Raw genomic sequence first — 14,373 nt, 5'->3', positions numbered from 1 at the left:
TATTCAGGTGCATAGAATAGTCACCGGGAAAATCCTTTCGAATCTTTCCAGCGAGCAAAACTTATTAAAAGGTGCAGATTTGGAGCCAGATACTCTTTGCTTTGCGTTCTCAGGGAAGGGAAAAAGCTATCGAGATTTTTGGTGGTTTTTTTTTTTTTTTTAATTATTATTATTTTTCGTTTCTCTGCTGGAGATCTGCATTTTGGGGGCTTTTATTTGTTTGTTTGTTTGTTTGCGCAGGGCCGAATGGGGTGGCACGCTCCGGTGAAGGAGCAGAAATCCTCGTGTAAAAAATCCCGGGGCAAATCTCACGGTTTCGTGGGATGGGATCTGGGCTTCTCTTCCCTGCATCGGGCAGCAGAGAGAGGAATTCCTAGCTTTGCTCGCCTGTGGTACCATCTCGGAGGTCCTGTCCGGACCTTCGAGTGGCTCTGCTGAGAGAACTGGAAGATTTCTGATTGTAGCCCGATAAGGAAATAGCTGCCACATGGAAGACGTAACCGCTTTCGCTCGAGTATTTTACCTATCCCCGAAATGCAAATTTCTCCCTAATTTCAATAGTGAGTGGGCTGCTTCGTCAGAGAGGCCAAGGAAGGGCTGACTAATAAATATACCCCAGAGATAAATTATCCCCTCGAATGAGGTTATCAGCACTTAAATTGTAGGAGCACTTTCGAGACGTGAAAATATAGGTATGTGACAGATAGATAATTGATTAAAGCAGAAAAAACAACAACACACACCACGAAACCGACGCAGAAGTGTTATCCGTAGGTTACCACAGAAGCGCTAACTATCTCCACGTTGGAAGAGATGGCAATTTGTCTTAGAAAAATTCAACACTACGAAAAAAAAAAAAAATTCCCCTGCAGTTGCTGTCGCTCGGAATCGATAGGATAGCAGAAAATGCCTGATGCCTGTCACCGACGAACAGTGCTGCGGAGTTAGTTTATCTTTACATTAAATCTGGGACATATTAACTGTTCCGTGGTCTAAAGCCTGTCTGCTCTGCCTATTCCAGCCGCGACTGAATCTGAAGGAAATCAGATGTGCGAGAGTGGTCGCAACGTGCTAAGCTAGAGGAGCTCGCCGGAGTTTAAACGCCGTCGCGATGGGGATGAGCTCGGGAGGGCGAGGAAGGAAGGAAACGGAGCCGAGCTGTCCGAGGGCGCTCCGGCAGCCTCCCCGCACCGACGGCACCTCCCGCGGCCCCGCGGCGCGCTCCCGCCGCCCTCCCCGGCCCACCCGCGGCACGGCCACGGCCACCGGTGCCCCAGCCCCGGCGGGGCCGGCGGGAGCAGGTACCGACCCCCGCCGCTGCCCGCCCGGGGGCCCGGGGGGGCGCGGAGCCGCGCGGAAGCCGGGGGGAGGCGGGCGCGGGGGCGCGGGGCGCGGAGCCGCCGAACTCAGCAGCGGAGCCGAGCCGAGCCGCGGGGGGGCCGGGGGGGCCGCAGGGGGCTCCGGCCACGGGATGGCCGGTCCTGCCCCGGGGGGGTTCGAGACAACCCCCCCCGGCCTCAGACCACCGCGCTGCCCCGCGGAGCAGACCCCGACCCCCGCCCCGCTCCGCATCCTGCCCGCGCTGCGGCGGAAGGGACAAATCCCCCCCTCTCCCCCCCCCCTTTTTCTTTTCTTTCTTTTTTTTTTTTTTTTCTTTCCCGGGAGGGTGGGCGCTTGTTGTTGTTGTGGATTTTTTTTTCTTGCCAGATTTCTGTAGGTTACGTGTGGCATGTTGTTTTCATTTCTTTTCTTTTTTTCTTTCTTTCTTTTTTTTTTTTTAAAGATGGATTTAAATTTATCGAACAACCTGTGATCCATATGTCTGTCCGATTAATTTTTTTATGGGATGATGAAAGAGAGAAGAATCTCTATATATAGTGATCTGCTAATGGAATAATATATATATTCAAAACACCTTTCTGGGTTTTCTTTTATTTCCGGACTTTAAAATGCAGGCTGCCTTTGCAGGCACTTGGGTGAGGCGCTGCTTATTTGAAGTAGGAGAATCGCGTACGTAGACTTTCCGAAAAAGATGTCTAAACTGTTTTCCACCAGAAGGATATTTCCCTGCTCTCTCTTCGAGAATGTCGAATGACATTTAGGAGATTCTTACGGCCGCGTATTGCCGTATCGCAGCGTGATTTCTGCAAAGCTTTTCAAGCATTAGAGCCGGGTGCCATCAGAAAGGAAAGGAATATCCACAGAGTACACTTCTCTGTAAATCACGATTTGCTGTAACTTCCCAGCAGGGGACCGTAGGAGCGATCACTAAGGAAAACATATTTATATCATTATCCATTTTTTCCCCCAGTGAGCCTAATCGTTTCACTGACAGCAGGTAGCTGACGGGGGCTAGACAGCCAAACAAGACCATCTAGTGAGAAAACACAGACGACAGCGAGAAATTCGTGCGTAAACCCTGTTTCCAGAGAGCACCTTCGCCCCGCTTCTCTCCCTTGCCCTCCGCACTTGCGGATGAGCAGGAGGCCTGGGTGGGTTGGAGAGAGAATTAGCACCTCCGTTTTTGCCATTAACGGGGCGCACGGCAAACCTGGAGCTGCTCTCCCAGAGATGCAGGTCGCCGTCAAAACGAGTTTGAGATAAGGTTAAGCGTGGCGTGAATTTCAGAGAGGCAGGGAAGCCCCTGCAGCCCCCCTGGCCACGGCGGGGTATTACAGCTTACCGGGGGCTCTCCCCCGGAGCCGGCCCTCCGGCCAGGCTGCTCCTCGGCTTCCAGGAGGGCTTCAGCCCGGCGGAGGAGAGGCCAGGAGGGAGCCAGCAGGAGCAGCCGGCCGGAGCGGCGGCGGGGCCCCGCTCAGCTTGCCGACGGGAGCGGCCCGGCTCCTTGCTCCCGTGGGTCGCCTTCCGCGGGCGCGCACCGGCTTCACCCCGCACCGCGGCGGCCTCAGGCCGGCGGAGCCCCCGGTCCTCGTCCCGGGGCCTGGCTCGGTTTCACCGCACCGTGAGACCGCAGCCAGGCCGGGGAACGGGGGAGCGGAGCCCCTGCACCTGAGAGCACCCGGGTTCGGCCCCAGCTGGGAGCTCTCATAGCAGCGGGAGGGAGAAAACGAGCCGGCCCCAGCCTGCGGGACAGGGGTGCAAGCAGCATCCCGCTCGGTGCTCCTAGCCTGGGTGCCGAAAATTGGCGACCGGGCCCGGGAGGCGAGAGGAACCCCACCGCCCTCACCGCTCACAGCTCCCGGTGTCGCCTGCTGGGACCCCGGCTTAACGCGGGCTGCGGGCGTCGCCGGTCGCCCCCAAGACAAGCCCAACCTGCCGGGAGCGGCCCTCAAACAGGCGCCGTGCGTGGGGTTAGACGAGGGCTTGTACTCTCGGTTAGCGCGTTTTGTCCCCGCTTCACCACTGCGGAGCGCTGCTCCGGGGCGGCAGCGAGCCGAGGGGACGAACGGGTCGGAGCCGGCCCGGAGTGCCCGCCGACGGGGCGCCCGGCCCGGCGGTAGCTTCGCGTCGCCCCCCGCGCGGCGGCCGCCGGCCTTTTCCCGCCCTCTTCGTCGAGCCCCTCGTCCGGGCCGTCTTTGCCGGCCGGTGCCCCCGCAGCCTCAGGTCTCGTTTTAAAACTGCGGAAAGAAATATTCGCTCCCCTGCTGCTGCTGAGCATAAATAAGATCAGCGTACGGAAATAAACGCGCAGCCAACCGGTCGGCTTTCCAGACGGGTGAAAACAGTGAGGAATCGCATTAAAGAATTGAAAACACTGTTTAAAGGCACCCGTGTTAAAATTATAAATATTCTGGCGATTGCGCTTTATAGCGCTTAAATTACTACCGTTATTCAGAATTACGCAGCCACGAGTATGAATCATTTCTAAGGAAATCTCCAGTCTTTAATATGACGCTCCCACTTACATTTATTGTTCGTTTCAGACAAACGATTTTTAAAAATAGCCTTTTCATGACTGCAGTCACAAAATAAACGTTTGCAAACGCTAAATGAGGGTTGAAGAAACCTCTGGCTTTACTTTTTTATTGCTTTCCTATAAATTTAACTCATATTTTCACTATTGTCTCAGGAAAAAATATGAAAACATGTATGGAATTAAATTAAATTAGGTAGCCTTAAATCACCGTAGTTTAGAGTAGAGTCACTAATTGGAAATATTTATGTTTGGTAGGCTGGGATTTCGGCAGTAAAAAGATACAGTATATCCCCGTTTTATCATAACCTGAGTCTACGGGAACATTTATATCATACCATTGTAAGAAATGATGTGTAGTTAAACAACATTTTTTAAGCAAGGCTTGTGTCTTTTTATGGTAACCCTCGGTCTTTAGTCAGGACCACTTCTCATATTACATGAAATGTACTTTAAGAAGTACTACCTGCTCCAGCTGTCCAGGAAAAACTGAATTATGGAACTAGGAAACATATGGCAGTTGCATATTGCACGAGTAAGGTACATATGAAAGTTATAAATTTCTTTTTTAAGTAACCATTGTAAACGCATTTTTATAGGTTTCACAGTATGTATTACATCTGTAATTTTAATTTTTGCAATATACCTTTTTAAAGATACCTATGTTTTCTGTACCCCAGGGAAGGAAACGCAAAGAGACGTTTATGCGTAAAAAAAATTGCTGCGAGCAAAACAAACAAGCAAGGTAAATAAACGGGGAACCGGAGCTTCCGCACAATGGAAAGGACACTATGCCATCTATTGGCAAAGTAGTTATTTACAAAGCCAAGGGTACCCAAGCGAGTATTTTCCATTCTTTGAATACTGTGCGGCAAAGTGTCACAGTCATAGTTTTGGTGTATTACAAACAAATGAATAAAGACATTTCCATGGAGGTCCAGGAAAATAAAATAAAATAAAAGAACCAAGAAAGAGGGAAAAAAAAAAAGAAGAAGAAGAAAGCAAAGACAGTTAGTGAATTTATACCTCACAAATTAGGTCATTAACTCACAGGGGGATTTTTGCAGCTAATTGCAAACTCCCTTCTTGGAGCGTTGGGATGGGAGAGGTTTAGCGTTTTCGATTGTTTTATTACTGAACCATGTCAAAGAAGGCTTCCTTTCTTTCTTCTTTTTTCTTCTTTTTTTTTTTTTCCTTTATTATATTTTTTTAAAAAAATGCAAGGTTACTTAAGGACTTTATGGCCACAAAACTACGCAGTAGGCTGCTTTAGAAGCTGGCCTTAGGCTCCGCGTTCAGTGAGAATTCCTCTGAACTGTACGCGAATCTCACTGCAGAATCGGGCCTCCTTTTCCCTCGTACATGTCCCCCGCCTCGAAGAGCTCCCAACAGTGCTCTGAAACGCGGGGGGAAGGACGGGCTCTGCCGGGATGACAGCGGCGAGAGCGGAGCGGGGACCGGGGGGCATCGCCAAGTGCGCTTGTTGCAAGCGGCGAGAACGCTTCTCCTCCAGGAGAAAGCTACCAGCGCTTTTCCCGTTTCCAGGGAGGAGAGGAAAAGACGATGTTTCCACACCAGCTATAAATAAACCGAAATAATCGTACAGATGCGAAGGGAAAAGTTTTTTTTTTTTTTTCCCCCCTGCTCCAAGCGCAGATCAATTTCTGAACGAAAGCCCCTGCCTCTCCGTCTTGAACTGGCTTTCTTCCTGCTTCTCTCACTTGCGAAGGACTTGGCTTTTCCCCTGCCTTAACTAGCCCTGTACTGCTCAGTGGGAAATACGAGAGCCCTTTGTTTTAGCTTTCAACGTCGTAATCTCCCTTTTCGCTGTCCCGCAGAACGCGGCTCTGCGGTTCTTGTCTAGATATGTGCGTTGAGGGGGAAATTCCAGGGAGCACCTGTATTTCTCGGCTTGAAAGGTTAATCTTTCCCCACACAGAAAAGAAAAAAAAATCCCTAAAATAACCCCCCCCCGAGTTCCCTCCGTCTAAAACCAGACCCCAGAGGACAGGAAAACATAAAATCCAGACCCTACACTCATACCCTTTTACTGCTCTTCTCGGTGTGAACGTGTGAGTCGATGGTGTTTTACAAAGTTGTCTGAATTTCTTGAAAGGCCGTTCCTGTGTTTATATGCGAGGGGAATTGAAACGCCCCGCTGCCTGAAGCGCACCTTCCCTGCCTGCCGTTGAACCCGGCAGCCGAAGCGGGGCTGGGAGCCCGAGGGCTTCTCCCCGGAGCCTCTCTCTCGGATTTGAGGCTCAGCCCTGCTCAGCTCGCCTTTCTGTCTTTCCCGCAGGCATCCCCGAAGCCCAGGCGAGCCCCGGGGTGCTGCGAGGGGGCTCCCCAGGCAGGCTCCGCGGCCCCCCGAAGCCGCAGCTCGGCCCCGGGCCGAGGAGATGGGCGCACAGCGGCTGCCGAAGGGAAACCGCAGCTGCTCTACCTCGGCCCCGTCTGCCCCGTTTTGGGGGGACCCGGCGTGGGAACGGGGCCACCGTGCCCCGACGCCCTCCCGGGGCCACCCCGGCGGCGGGCGAGGGCGACTGGGGCGAGCCGTCGGAGCAAGGGGCAAGCGGGTAGGATCTCGGGTGGAAACCCGTTGGTGGAGGAGAAAGCCGAGCCCCAGCTGGGCAGCACCCTTCCAAGGAGCTACCAAAGAGCCTTCTCTGCTGCGCAGCGGCTCCCCGCGTCGTCCCATGCCGGCGGAGCCCGTGAGCGCGGTCGGAGCCCCCGTGTCACCTGAAAAGAAGGGATTTGGCTCGCCGAAATTACATTCCTCTGCAATCAGCCAGCCCCAAATACTTCCAGAGTAACATCCAGGAGATCATTTCCCCGGAGCTCCCTATCAAGTGTTGCATACATAATATATCTTTTAAATATATTGCTTTTTCGATGTGCTGAAAGGGAGACAGTTATTAAAAACTGTGCGAGCATTCTGCTTGTAATTACCCGGGGAGCGGGGCGAGGGCGAGGCGCTTGTGGAGGCTCCAGCTACGTGTCGCAAACCAGGGCTTGAAAGCCCCTCTCCTTTAAGGTTTGCGTGTGTAAAGCCCCTTGGCGCCTTTTTAAAAATAAACCAGTGCGTGTGTGCATATGCATACACATATACATGAGAATATACATCCATATATTATGTATAGATGTATATATGTGTGTATATGGAAACTTACATACACACACGCCCATGCATATTTATCGATTAAAGTCTTCCCCATTAAATATAGGCATGCCTTGTGGTCGGGATTCTTTCAGCCGTTGATTTCCGTAGATAAATGCAATATTTTTCCTTTGTTGTTTCTCTTTATTTTTTTTTTTCCCTCCTTATTTCTCTTTCTCTCCTTTTCCTCAGTGGAAAGTGCACAGTAAGTGTGAAGTATACATCATCGCCCGAGGAATTTGTCTTGAAAAGTCCTCTCAGCCCCCTGGTGTTCAAAGCCTGAAGGATGGTTATTGATTATTGCACCAGATCAGAGCCCGCGTTAAACGCCGGGGAAACAAACCAGGGCCCGGCTGCTGCCCGCGGCACGGCGCTGCGGGTCCTGCAGGGCGCTGCGCACCCGCGGATCTCGCCCCCCCGGACCCTTTCCCATCCTTTGCTTTCGTGCCCGTCCAGCGGCAAAGCAGCACCTGCGGGCAGTGCTGGAGCTGGGGACACCCCGAGGGGACGGGCTGCCAGAGCAGAGCTTGTGTGTATGTGTGTGAAGGGATATTTTGGATATATACGGGCATAGGCACGCATATAGGGCCTCAGCTGGGTGGAGGGGGCGAGCGCTGAGGTGTGCCCATGTGTTTGGACTGATGAGCTCTTGGGTACGCTTGTCAGTTCTCGCCATGCTCAATCAACCCTAAATCCACCACTGGATCAGTGGGAGGCCTCCCCAAAGGGGCACTGGGGATGGAAAGGAGCTGAGAACCCCCCTGGCAGTAGGGCAAAGCAGGAAGGTCAGTGCCAGGGTGTGCAGCAGGATAGGGTGAAGGCCTTGTTCAGACTCTGCCCTAAGCACCTCACACTAGGGGATTTAAAAGGATGTTGGGAATCCCTGCCTCCCTGCCTGACCATAATTTCCTGGGTGGTTGTGGGTCTCCATGGGGTGCTCAACCTCCCAGCCTTCACAACCACAGTCAGTGATATTACATGGGCACAAGCTTCCCCGCATGCCTTGGGAAGTGTGGTGTGTTAGCAGGCAATTGCCAGCTCCCTGGATCCATTGCTTCTTTGGCCAGCCCTGAAATAAAGACAACATCTTTTACTCTTACAAACTACCAGCAATAAGGGAAGATAATACCGAACTTCTGCTGGTGAAAGATGGTGTTGTCTGGGGGGGAGGAAACAGAAGAGGGATCTTGGAAGGCTCTGTGACCTCAGGCTTTAATTCGCAACAATTTTTATCTTGTACATAAAAGGAAGATAAAGTAAATTATAGATAAATTCAAAATGCATTTTAAATTTTATTATTTTCCTTTTTGAGCTGCTTCCAGTTGAATTCATGACAACTGAGGTGTTTTGCTTTATGAATAAGAGCATCAACTACCCTATTGTGTCCTGTCAGAGTATCCTGGTATTTCTACATCCTCTCTAAGGTCCACTTTCAGACTTGGAGGAATTTGATCTGGGAATTAGGTTTTGGACCACTTTGTTTCCATTTTGCAAATGTGTGGATGCTGCAGTGAAATACACAGTGGTTTCTATTTCTTCCTCTCCATAGGGATGTTTAACTCCCATTGACACTGAAGTGAGTTATGCATATGTCTAAAGAGGAGAAGGGAGTCTTAGATCTTTTTCTCATCGTTTACATGAGATCAAAGGAAATCAAATAGAGTTAATGAAGGCCCAGATGGTGCTTTATTTGTGCTCTGGAAGACGGCGCAAGAGAATGGGAAGGAATATCTGTAGTTTAACCTGGCAAAGAGGAGGAAAACTTACTATCTTGTTTAATGGGCACTGGAGCAAATATGCTATATCTTCAGAAGTGGGAAAGGTTTGCTTGTTTTCTCTCTCTCAGTAGGTTTTGGATGCAAGGCTAGGGTTTCTTTTGGAAGGCACCGATTGAACAGATTCCAGACTCTGAAATCATTCATATTTTGTCTTTTTTGGAAACACAAATTTCTTTGGGCCCAGTCAATTCTTCAGATTTTGCTTTTAAGTTGTAGGACATGGGTGCTCTTCTAGTTCATGGAAAATATGTAATCTAAGCTGCTGCAAGGAGGCAGGGCTGTAGTGGCAGGAGAGCCTTTGATTTAGATCCTCACTGTGAATGAGATTTTGGCAGGAGAGATACAGGATGCAGTAAGCTGTGCATACAGAGCAAGTCATATCCCAGAGGATGCAAACAGGGTAAGGACCATCCTGTTCTATGCCTCTATGCCAGCTCTGGCCCCTCTCCCTGCTGATTGCTTGGCTCTGTCAGCTCCAGCTGTCCCCAGGACCTCCAGAGAGGAGATTACAGTCTTGGGCATAGCTAATGACAAGTTACTTCTACTCTCACCACTGGCAGGATTGTTTGAAAAGACATGAAAAGTTTGTTCCTCTCTAGACCTTATGCCAATCCTGCCAGGCTCTTTCTGATGTACTGTACCAAAAAGTATCCTACTTGGGAATTTGTAGGGGAAAATGGTGACATTTTTGTGAAGGATTACGCCCACTCATGCTGATCTTGCAGGGATGAGTCTGTGGGGGCAGTACAGGCCATCTTATTACTTGCTTTGTGTACATCCCATCATTGTTTTAATGCATGACACACTTATTCAAGGACAATTTCTCACCAGGCCAGATTTCCCAATAGCTTGATGTCGTGTTTTGGCCTTGCATGATATTGTAATGCCAGTTGACAAAAAAGTTACTTCAGTGATGTTCCCCAAGGCTCCCTTTGTTGACAAAGTAGCTTACTGGATTTGTAAAGCTTTGCAGTTGAGCTGAAGGCCTGGAGGCTTTCCTGTTTTAAAAGCAATGGGAAGAGATGTAGCTAACATCTGTACGTTTGTTTAAGGACACCAGAAATTCTTTGTATTTACGGTTTATTTTCAGAAAATTGTACTGAGAATACCCTAATGGCAGTATAGCCCCATCTACTCTTTGCACTGGTACAAACCTAACATTACATCTCCAGCTGACATTATTTCCACCTGCTTTAAATGTGTTCATGTGCCTCTAATCCTGTGTGCAGCTTCACATTTGTACCCATTTCCTGTATTTTATAGGCACATGTGGTATGTCGAGGTTTGCAAATGTAAGCCCTCATTTTGTTCTGCTTGGTTTTTAACATTCATTTTCCCTGGCTGTGCTCCTTGTTTAAAAAGAAAGAAAAGAAAGATAGAAGCAGAAGAAAGAGAGAAAGAGAGAAAGAAAGAGAGAGAGGAAGAGAGGGAGGGAGTGGGGGAGAAAGAGAGAGAGAGAAAGAGAGAAACACAATTCCTTTTTCCTGGTTAGGTTTAAGAAAAACCTTGAGAACTTCCTTGCTCTTTTATATATCTAGCACTTTTATTGAGTGAGTGTGCAGTAATTTGGTGGGTTTACTAAGTAACTTGACAGTTAATGGGATACATCTGCAATAGATTCAAAAATAACTGGCTGCTTATAAATATGGAAAAGGCTAACATTCTCACTACTTTCAGTTCTTTTGAGAAGTTCATATCTGCTTTAGCTCCACAGAAGTCGAGATTCTGTTAAAGAACCAGATACTCTGAAAGTCACTACCAAGTATAATAAAATCATCAGAGCTGACCCTTCCAAAACTGCAATTAAAAAAAAAATGAAACAAAACAAAAAAAGTATGGATTTTAATCTAAAGGATCTAAGAAGCTACATTGAAAAGCACACAAAAATATACACGTACCCGGAGATACACAGTGGCTTTATGAGGTTTGAGAGCATAAAAGAAACCTCAGCCATGTAAGAAAGAGTCCAGACCTCATTTTCTGCAGACAAATTGTCTGCTTCACGTCAGTTACCCACACTCATATGCTTACTCATGCCTATGAAAAGAAGAATAACAGCATCAACATCCTTCACCTGGTGCACAATGACCCAGGGCTAGGAACCCTTTGGTGTTAGGGGATGGAGACCTGCTCAACTGCAGATGGAAATCTCTAAGAGGAAAAAAAAAGAAAAAGAAAAGAAAAAAGAGCAATCCCGTATCCCTTAGAAAATTTATGTGTTTCTTAGACTGACTTCTTCATGGCACAACAGTCAAGAGCTATTCAGCCCATTGAATAATTTTGAGGGCTAGCATTCACTAAAGGGAAGCTCATGGTGGTGCAAACTCATAGGAATGAACAGAAGAGAGGAGGAAAAAAGACATTCATGCGGTTCCTCAGTGGGTATATCTAGTGTCCTGTGGTTCCTGAGGCAGGGGGTGAGGGGGTGGGGAATGGAAGAAGATGAAAGAAATAGCATAGACCTTTCCTGTGCCTGAGTAACTTCCCATATGAGGAGCCAGTTCATCTAACATCTTTACTGCAGTACAATTAATTTTCATCTGCAAAATTTTAGAAGGCTTCAGACTGGTACTTCATGGTAGTGGAGACATATGTTTTTGGTAAGCAGCTGATATGCCCTCTGTGGTACTGATGTATCTAGTCTTGTGATCCATGGGTCACTTTTCACTTGGTAGGGTCAAAAAGCTGGTAGTGGGAAGACCTCCCTAAGATTCCTCCTGCAGATTGTGAAAAAATTCCCTATACCTCCTTGCCAAATGTCATTTAAAGCCCTGACATGTATCTGTTTATTCATCAGTATGAACAGAAGTGTAGAAACATAGTGCTAATGTTTATGTTCTAATTAAGGAATTCATTTATGTTGCCTCCTTTAAAAATATTCTCCTCGGAGAAAATATGATCCCAAAGCTGATTTATCAGGTTTAAATTTAAGAAAACTATATTGTCAGAACAACCACACATTCCTTTTTGCACCACTTTTCAAATCTGTTTCCTATTACCATCTCTGCATCAGACAAATACAACGAAGTTATTTACAGGCTGTGAAAGATACTAAATCTTTTCAGAGTAATATTACATTGGATCACAAATTCTCACTTTTAATAATAATTGACAACAAACTAAAGCTAAGGATACTCACAATTAGTAACAACAACACATAATGCTCTCCCAGTGCCTTGTATCTTCAAGACCCTATGCATTCATAAGCTGCCGAAGCCTTATTAACTTTTACTTTGGAAGGATGTTAAATATTGTTATCTCCATTTTACAGATGGTGAAAGAGGCTCAGTAGGATTGTGACTTGCCTAAATGCCTTGGAAAAGTTTAATTGCAGAAGCAAGACCAGAGCTGGCGAGCTCTTGGTTCCCAGTTGTGTGAGAGAGCAAAACACGCATTTAAAAGCATCTTGTGCCGTAGGAATCCCAATTCCAGTGAACATCAGGGCTTGAAGAGCACTGGGGCAGTGTGGCTCTTCAGGGGCCTTTTGGGCTCCCAGCTCCCATTAACTTTGAGTGATTTTGGAGCTCTTGAAAACTCCTTTCAGTCCTTTGAGAGAAATGCACAACACCTGTGATTCATAGATGAAATGGAGAGGCAGAGCAAAGGCTCAGAGCTATGGCCAGGCCCATGTGCAGCTCCGCTGCCATTCAGAAGCTATCAGGCTGAGAGCTGAGCAAGTCCTCCCAGGCTGAAGAGCCGGGGAGAGGCGGTGGTGCTGCCAGCTCTCCTCACTGACATGATTTCCTCGGGAGCAGAGCCAGGAAAGATCTGAAGGCAGAGCTCCACCCCTCTTGTAAAATTCAGCTCTTGCCATCAGGAGGAAAACCTCTTCGCCTGGCCCCCTGTGCCTTGCCCTCCACCTCCAGGAGAAGGCAACATCTCAGGTGGCTGAGCCTCCTCAGGCTCTCCACACCCCTCTTCCCTGCCAGCCCCTGCTGGGAAGGGGGGAACTGAGAGCTGGGTTTGTGTGCTAGCATATGTGATAGGAGTACAAGAGTGAAGAACTGGTGTGCAGCTGGGAAGCAGCCCCTTGGGACTTAGCCAGGCAGGGCAGCAGGGACCAGGGTGGGTGGGAAGGGTCAGGTGGCAGCATAAACTGCTGGCATGTGTAGGTAGGGGTGCATGGCATGAGGCACACAGGTCCTCAAATGAAGGGGAAGTCAGGAGGAGCTGTGAACACCCTAATGACCAAAAAGCTACAACATTTCCAGGTGTCGGGGCCTTGGCAAGTCTCCCTCACCCACATGTGGTCTTGCACCACTGTGTCCACCACAGCCTTTGGAGATGAGGAAGGGAAAGTAGTTAAAACTCAAAGGAGGGGCCAAAGATATCCCTCATGCATGGATGTGTCTAGTGGTGTCTGTCTTACTTTTGCCCAAATAATTATATTTTTCTTTGATGATAACAGCGTGCAAATTGTCTTGCCAGCAGGAGAGAAACTAGAAATTGCATGGAGGAAGACCAGCTACCAAAAAACACTGGTGAAAAGGGAAAGAAATACTTGGATGGGAGAGAGGACACCAAAAGCATGGACAGAGTCGGGTGAGAAAAAATGCTGGAGAAGGAAAGACATCCTTGCAGCCTTAGCTGCTGCTGCAGCCATCCTTCAAGGACCAGATGCTCCAAGCTTTTCATGTCAAAGTTTTAAACTCCATTCCTTGGCTATGACTTTTGGCCTTAGACAATGCTCAAAGGGATGCAGAAACCATTTACAGCACGGTCATGAATATTTGTGGTCTATGTTTAGAAATGTTTTGGTGGCTTCATCAGATTAAAACATTTTGGGGATGTGTATGGCTAAGCGAGTGCTTACTACTAGGAAGATCTCAAGGTAATTCTGAATAATGAAGAATGAAAAAAGTCTCTGTTGTGTGGGAGAAACTACTAGGGCAGAGGACCAGCCTTCTAGGCCAAAACCTATTAAATTCAAGGGAAAAACAACTTTAAGATGGCCTTGTGCCTACACTTAGAAATTTAATTGAATTTGGAGTAGGCTTTATAGACTGAGAGACTCACAGCGTGAGACTAATTATTCACTGCAACGATGGCAAACACAAGCAGTAAACTGGCCAGTTGGTCCTATCCAGAATATAAAAAGAATCTAATGGGGGTGGTCAGGATAAATCAGGTAAAATCTCTAGATGGTAGAATGTCACCTGTCCAGGGGCCAGGATGGGGAAAGGTTAAGGTCTCTGGCAAAAAAAAAATTTGCTTTTTAATGTTCTTTTTGCTTGAACATGTTAATGTCCCATAGACCTGTTCTTTACATAATTCTGTTTGCACAAGATGAAGGGGGTACCAGAGCTTTGCCAGCTTCATGTAATTCATTGCAAAATCCTTGAAAATACTGTTTAAAAATATTTATGCAGGAAAAAAAAGTTATTTCACACATTTCTAGTCAGCAGCCAGCTTTTTAAAATAAACCAATCTGTCCTCAGAAATAAAAGAGAAGAAGAAATAAAGATCCAAATTCGCAGTTGGTGTAAATTACCAGACTTCCACTGAAGTCAATGTAGAGTTGCCAATCTAAACTAACAGAGAATCCAGTCCAGAAACTGTGAACG

The 14,373-nt window shown here is 47.9% G+C and overlaps 1 protein-coding gene across 2 annotated transcripts in view; it reads left to right on the top strand.

Moving 5' to 3' along the window:
* Nucleotides 1-124: 124 nt before the first annotated feature.
* The window catches only part of LOC308193632 (uncharacterized protein), a 24,242-nt gene continuing 9,993 nt past the window's right edge, over nucleotides 125-14,373 (top strand). Inside the window, exons 1-3 of one of the 2 annotated variants that reach the window (XM_080588525.1) lie at nucleotides 125-943; nucleotides 1,022-1,301; nucleotides 13,238-13,351. In XM_080588525.1, coding sequence (XP_080444651.1) covers nucleotides 1,112-1,301; nucleotides 13,238-13,351 — 304 coding nt within the window. In that variant the 5' untranslated portion in view covers nucleotides 125-943; nucleotides 1,022-1,111. Of the gene's footprint in view, nucleotides 1,302-13,237; nucleotides 13,352-14,373 lie in introns of both variants that reach the window. The other variant, XR_013949825.1, reaches the window with a different exon arrangement.

The sequence above is a fragment of the Anser brachyrhynchus genome (genome assembly GCF_964034855.1).
Source record: "Anser brachyrhynchus genome assembly, chromosome: 3".
In the NCBI taxonomy this organism is placed as follows: domain Eukaryota; kingdom Metazoa; phylum Chordata; class Aves; order Anseriformes; family Anatidae; genus Anser; species Anser brachyrhynchus.
This window is presented reverse-complemented; position numbering and strand designations above follow the sequence as displayed.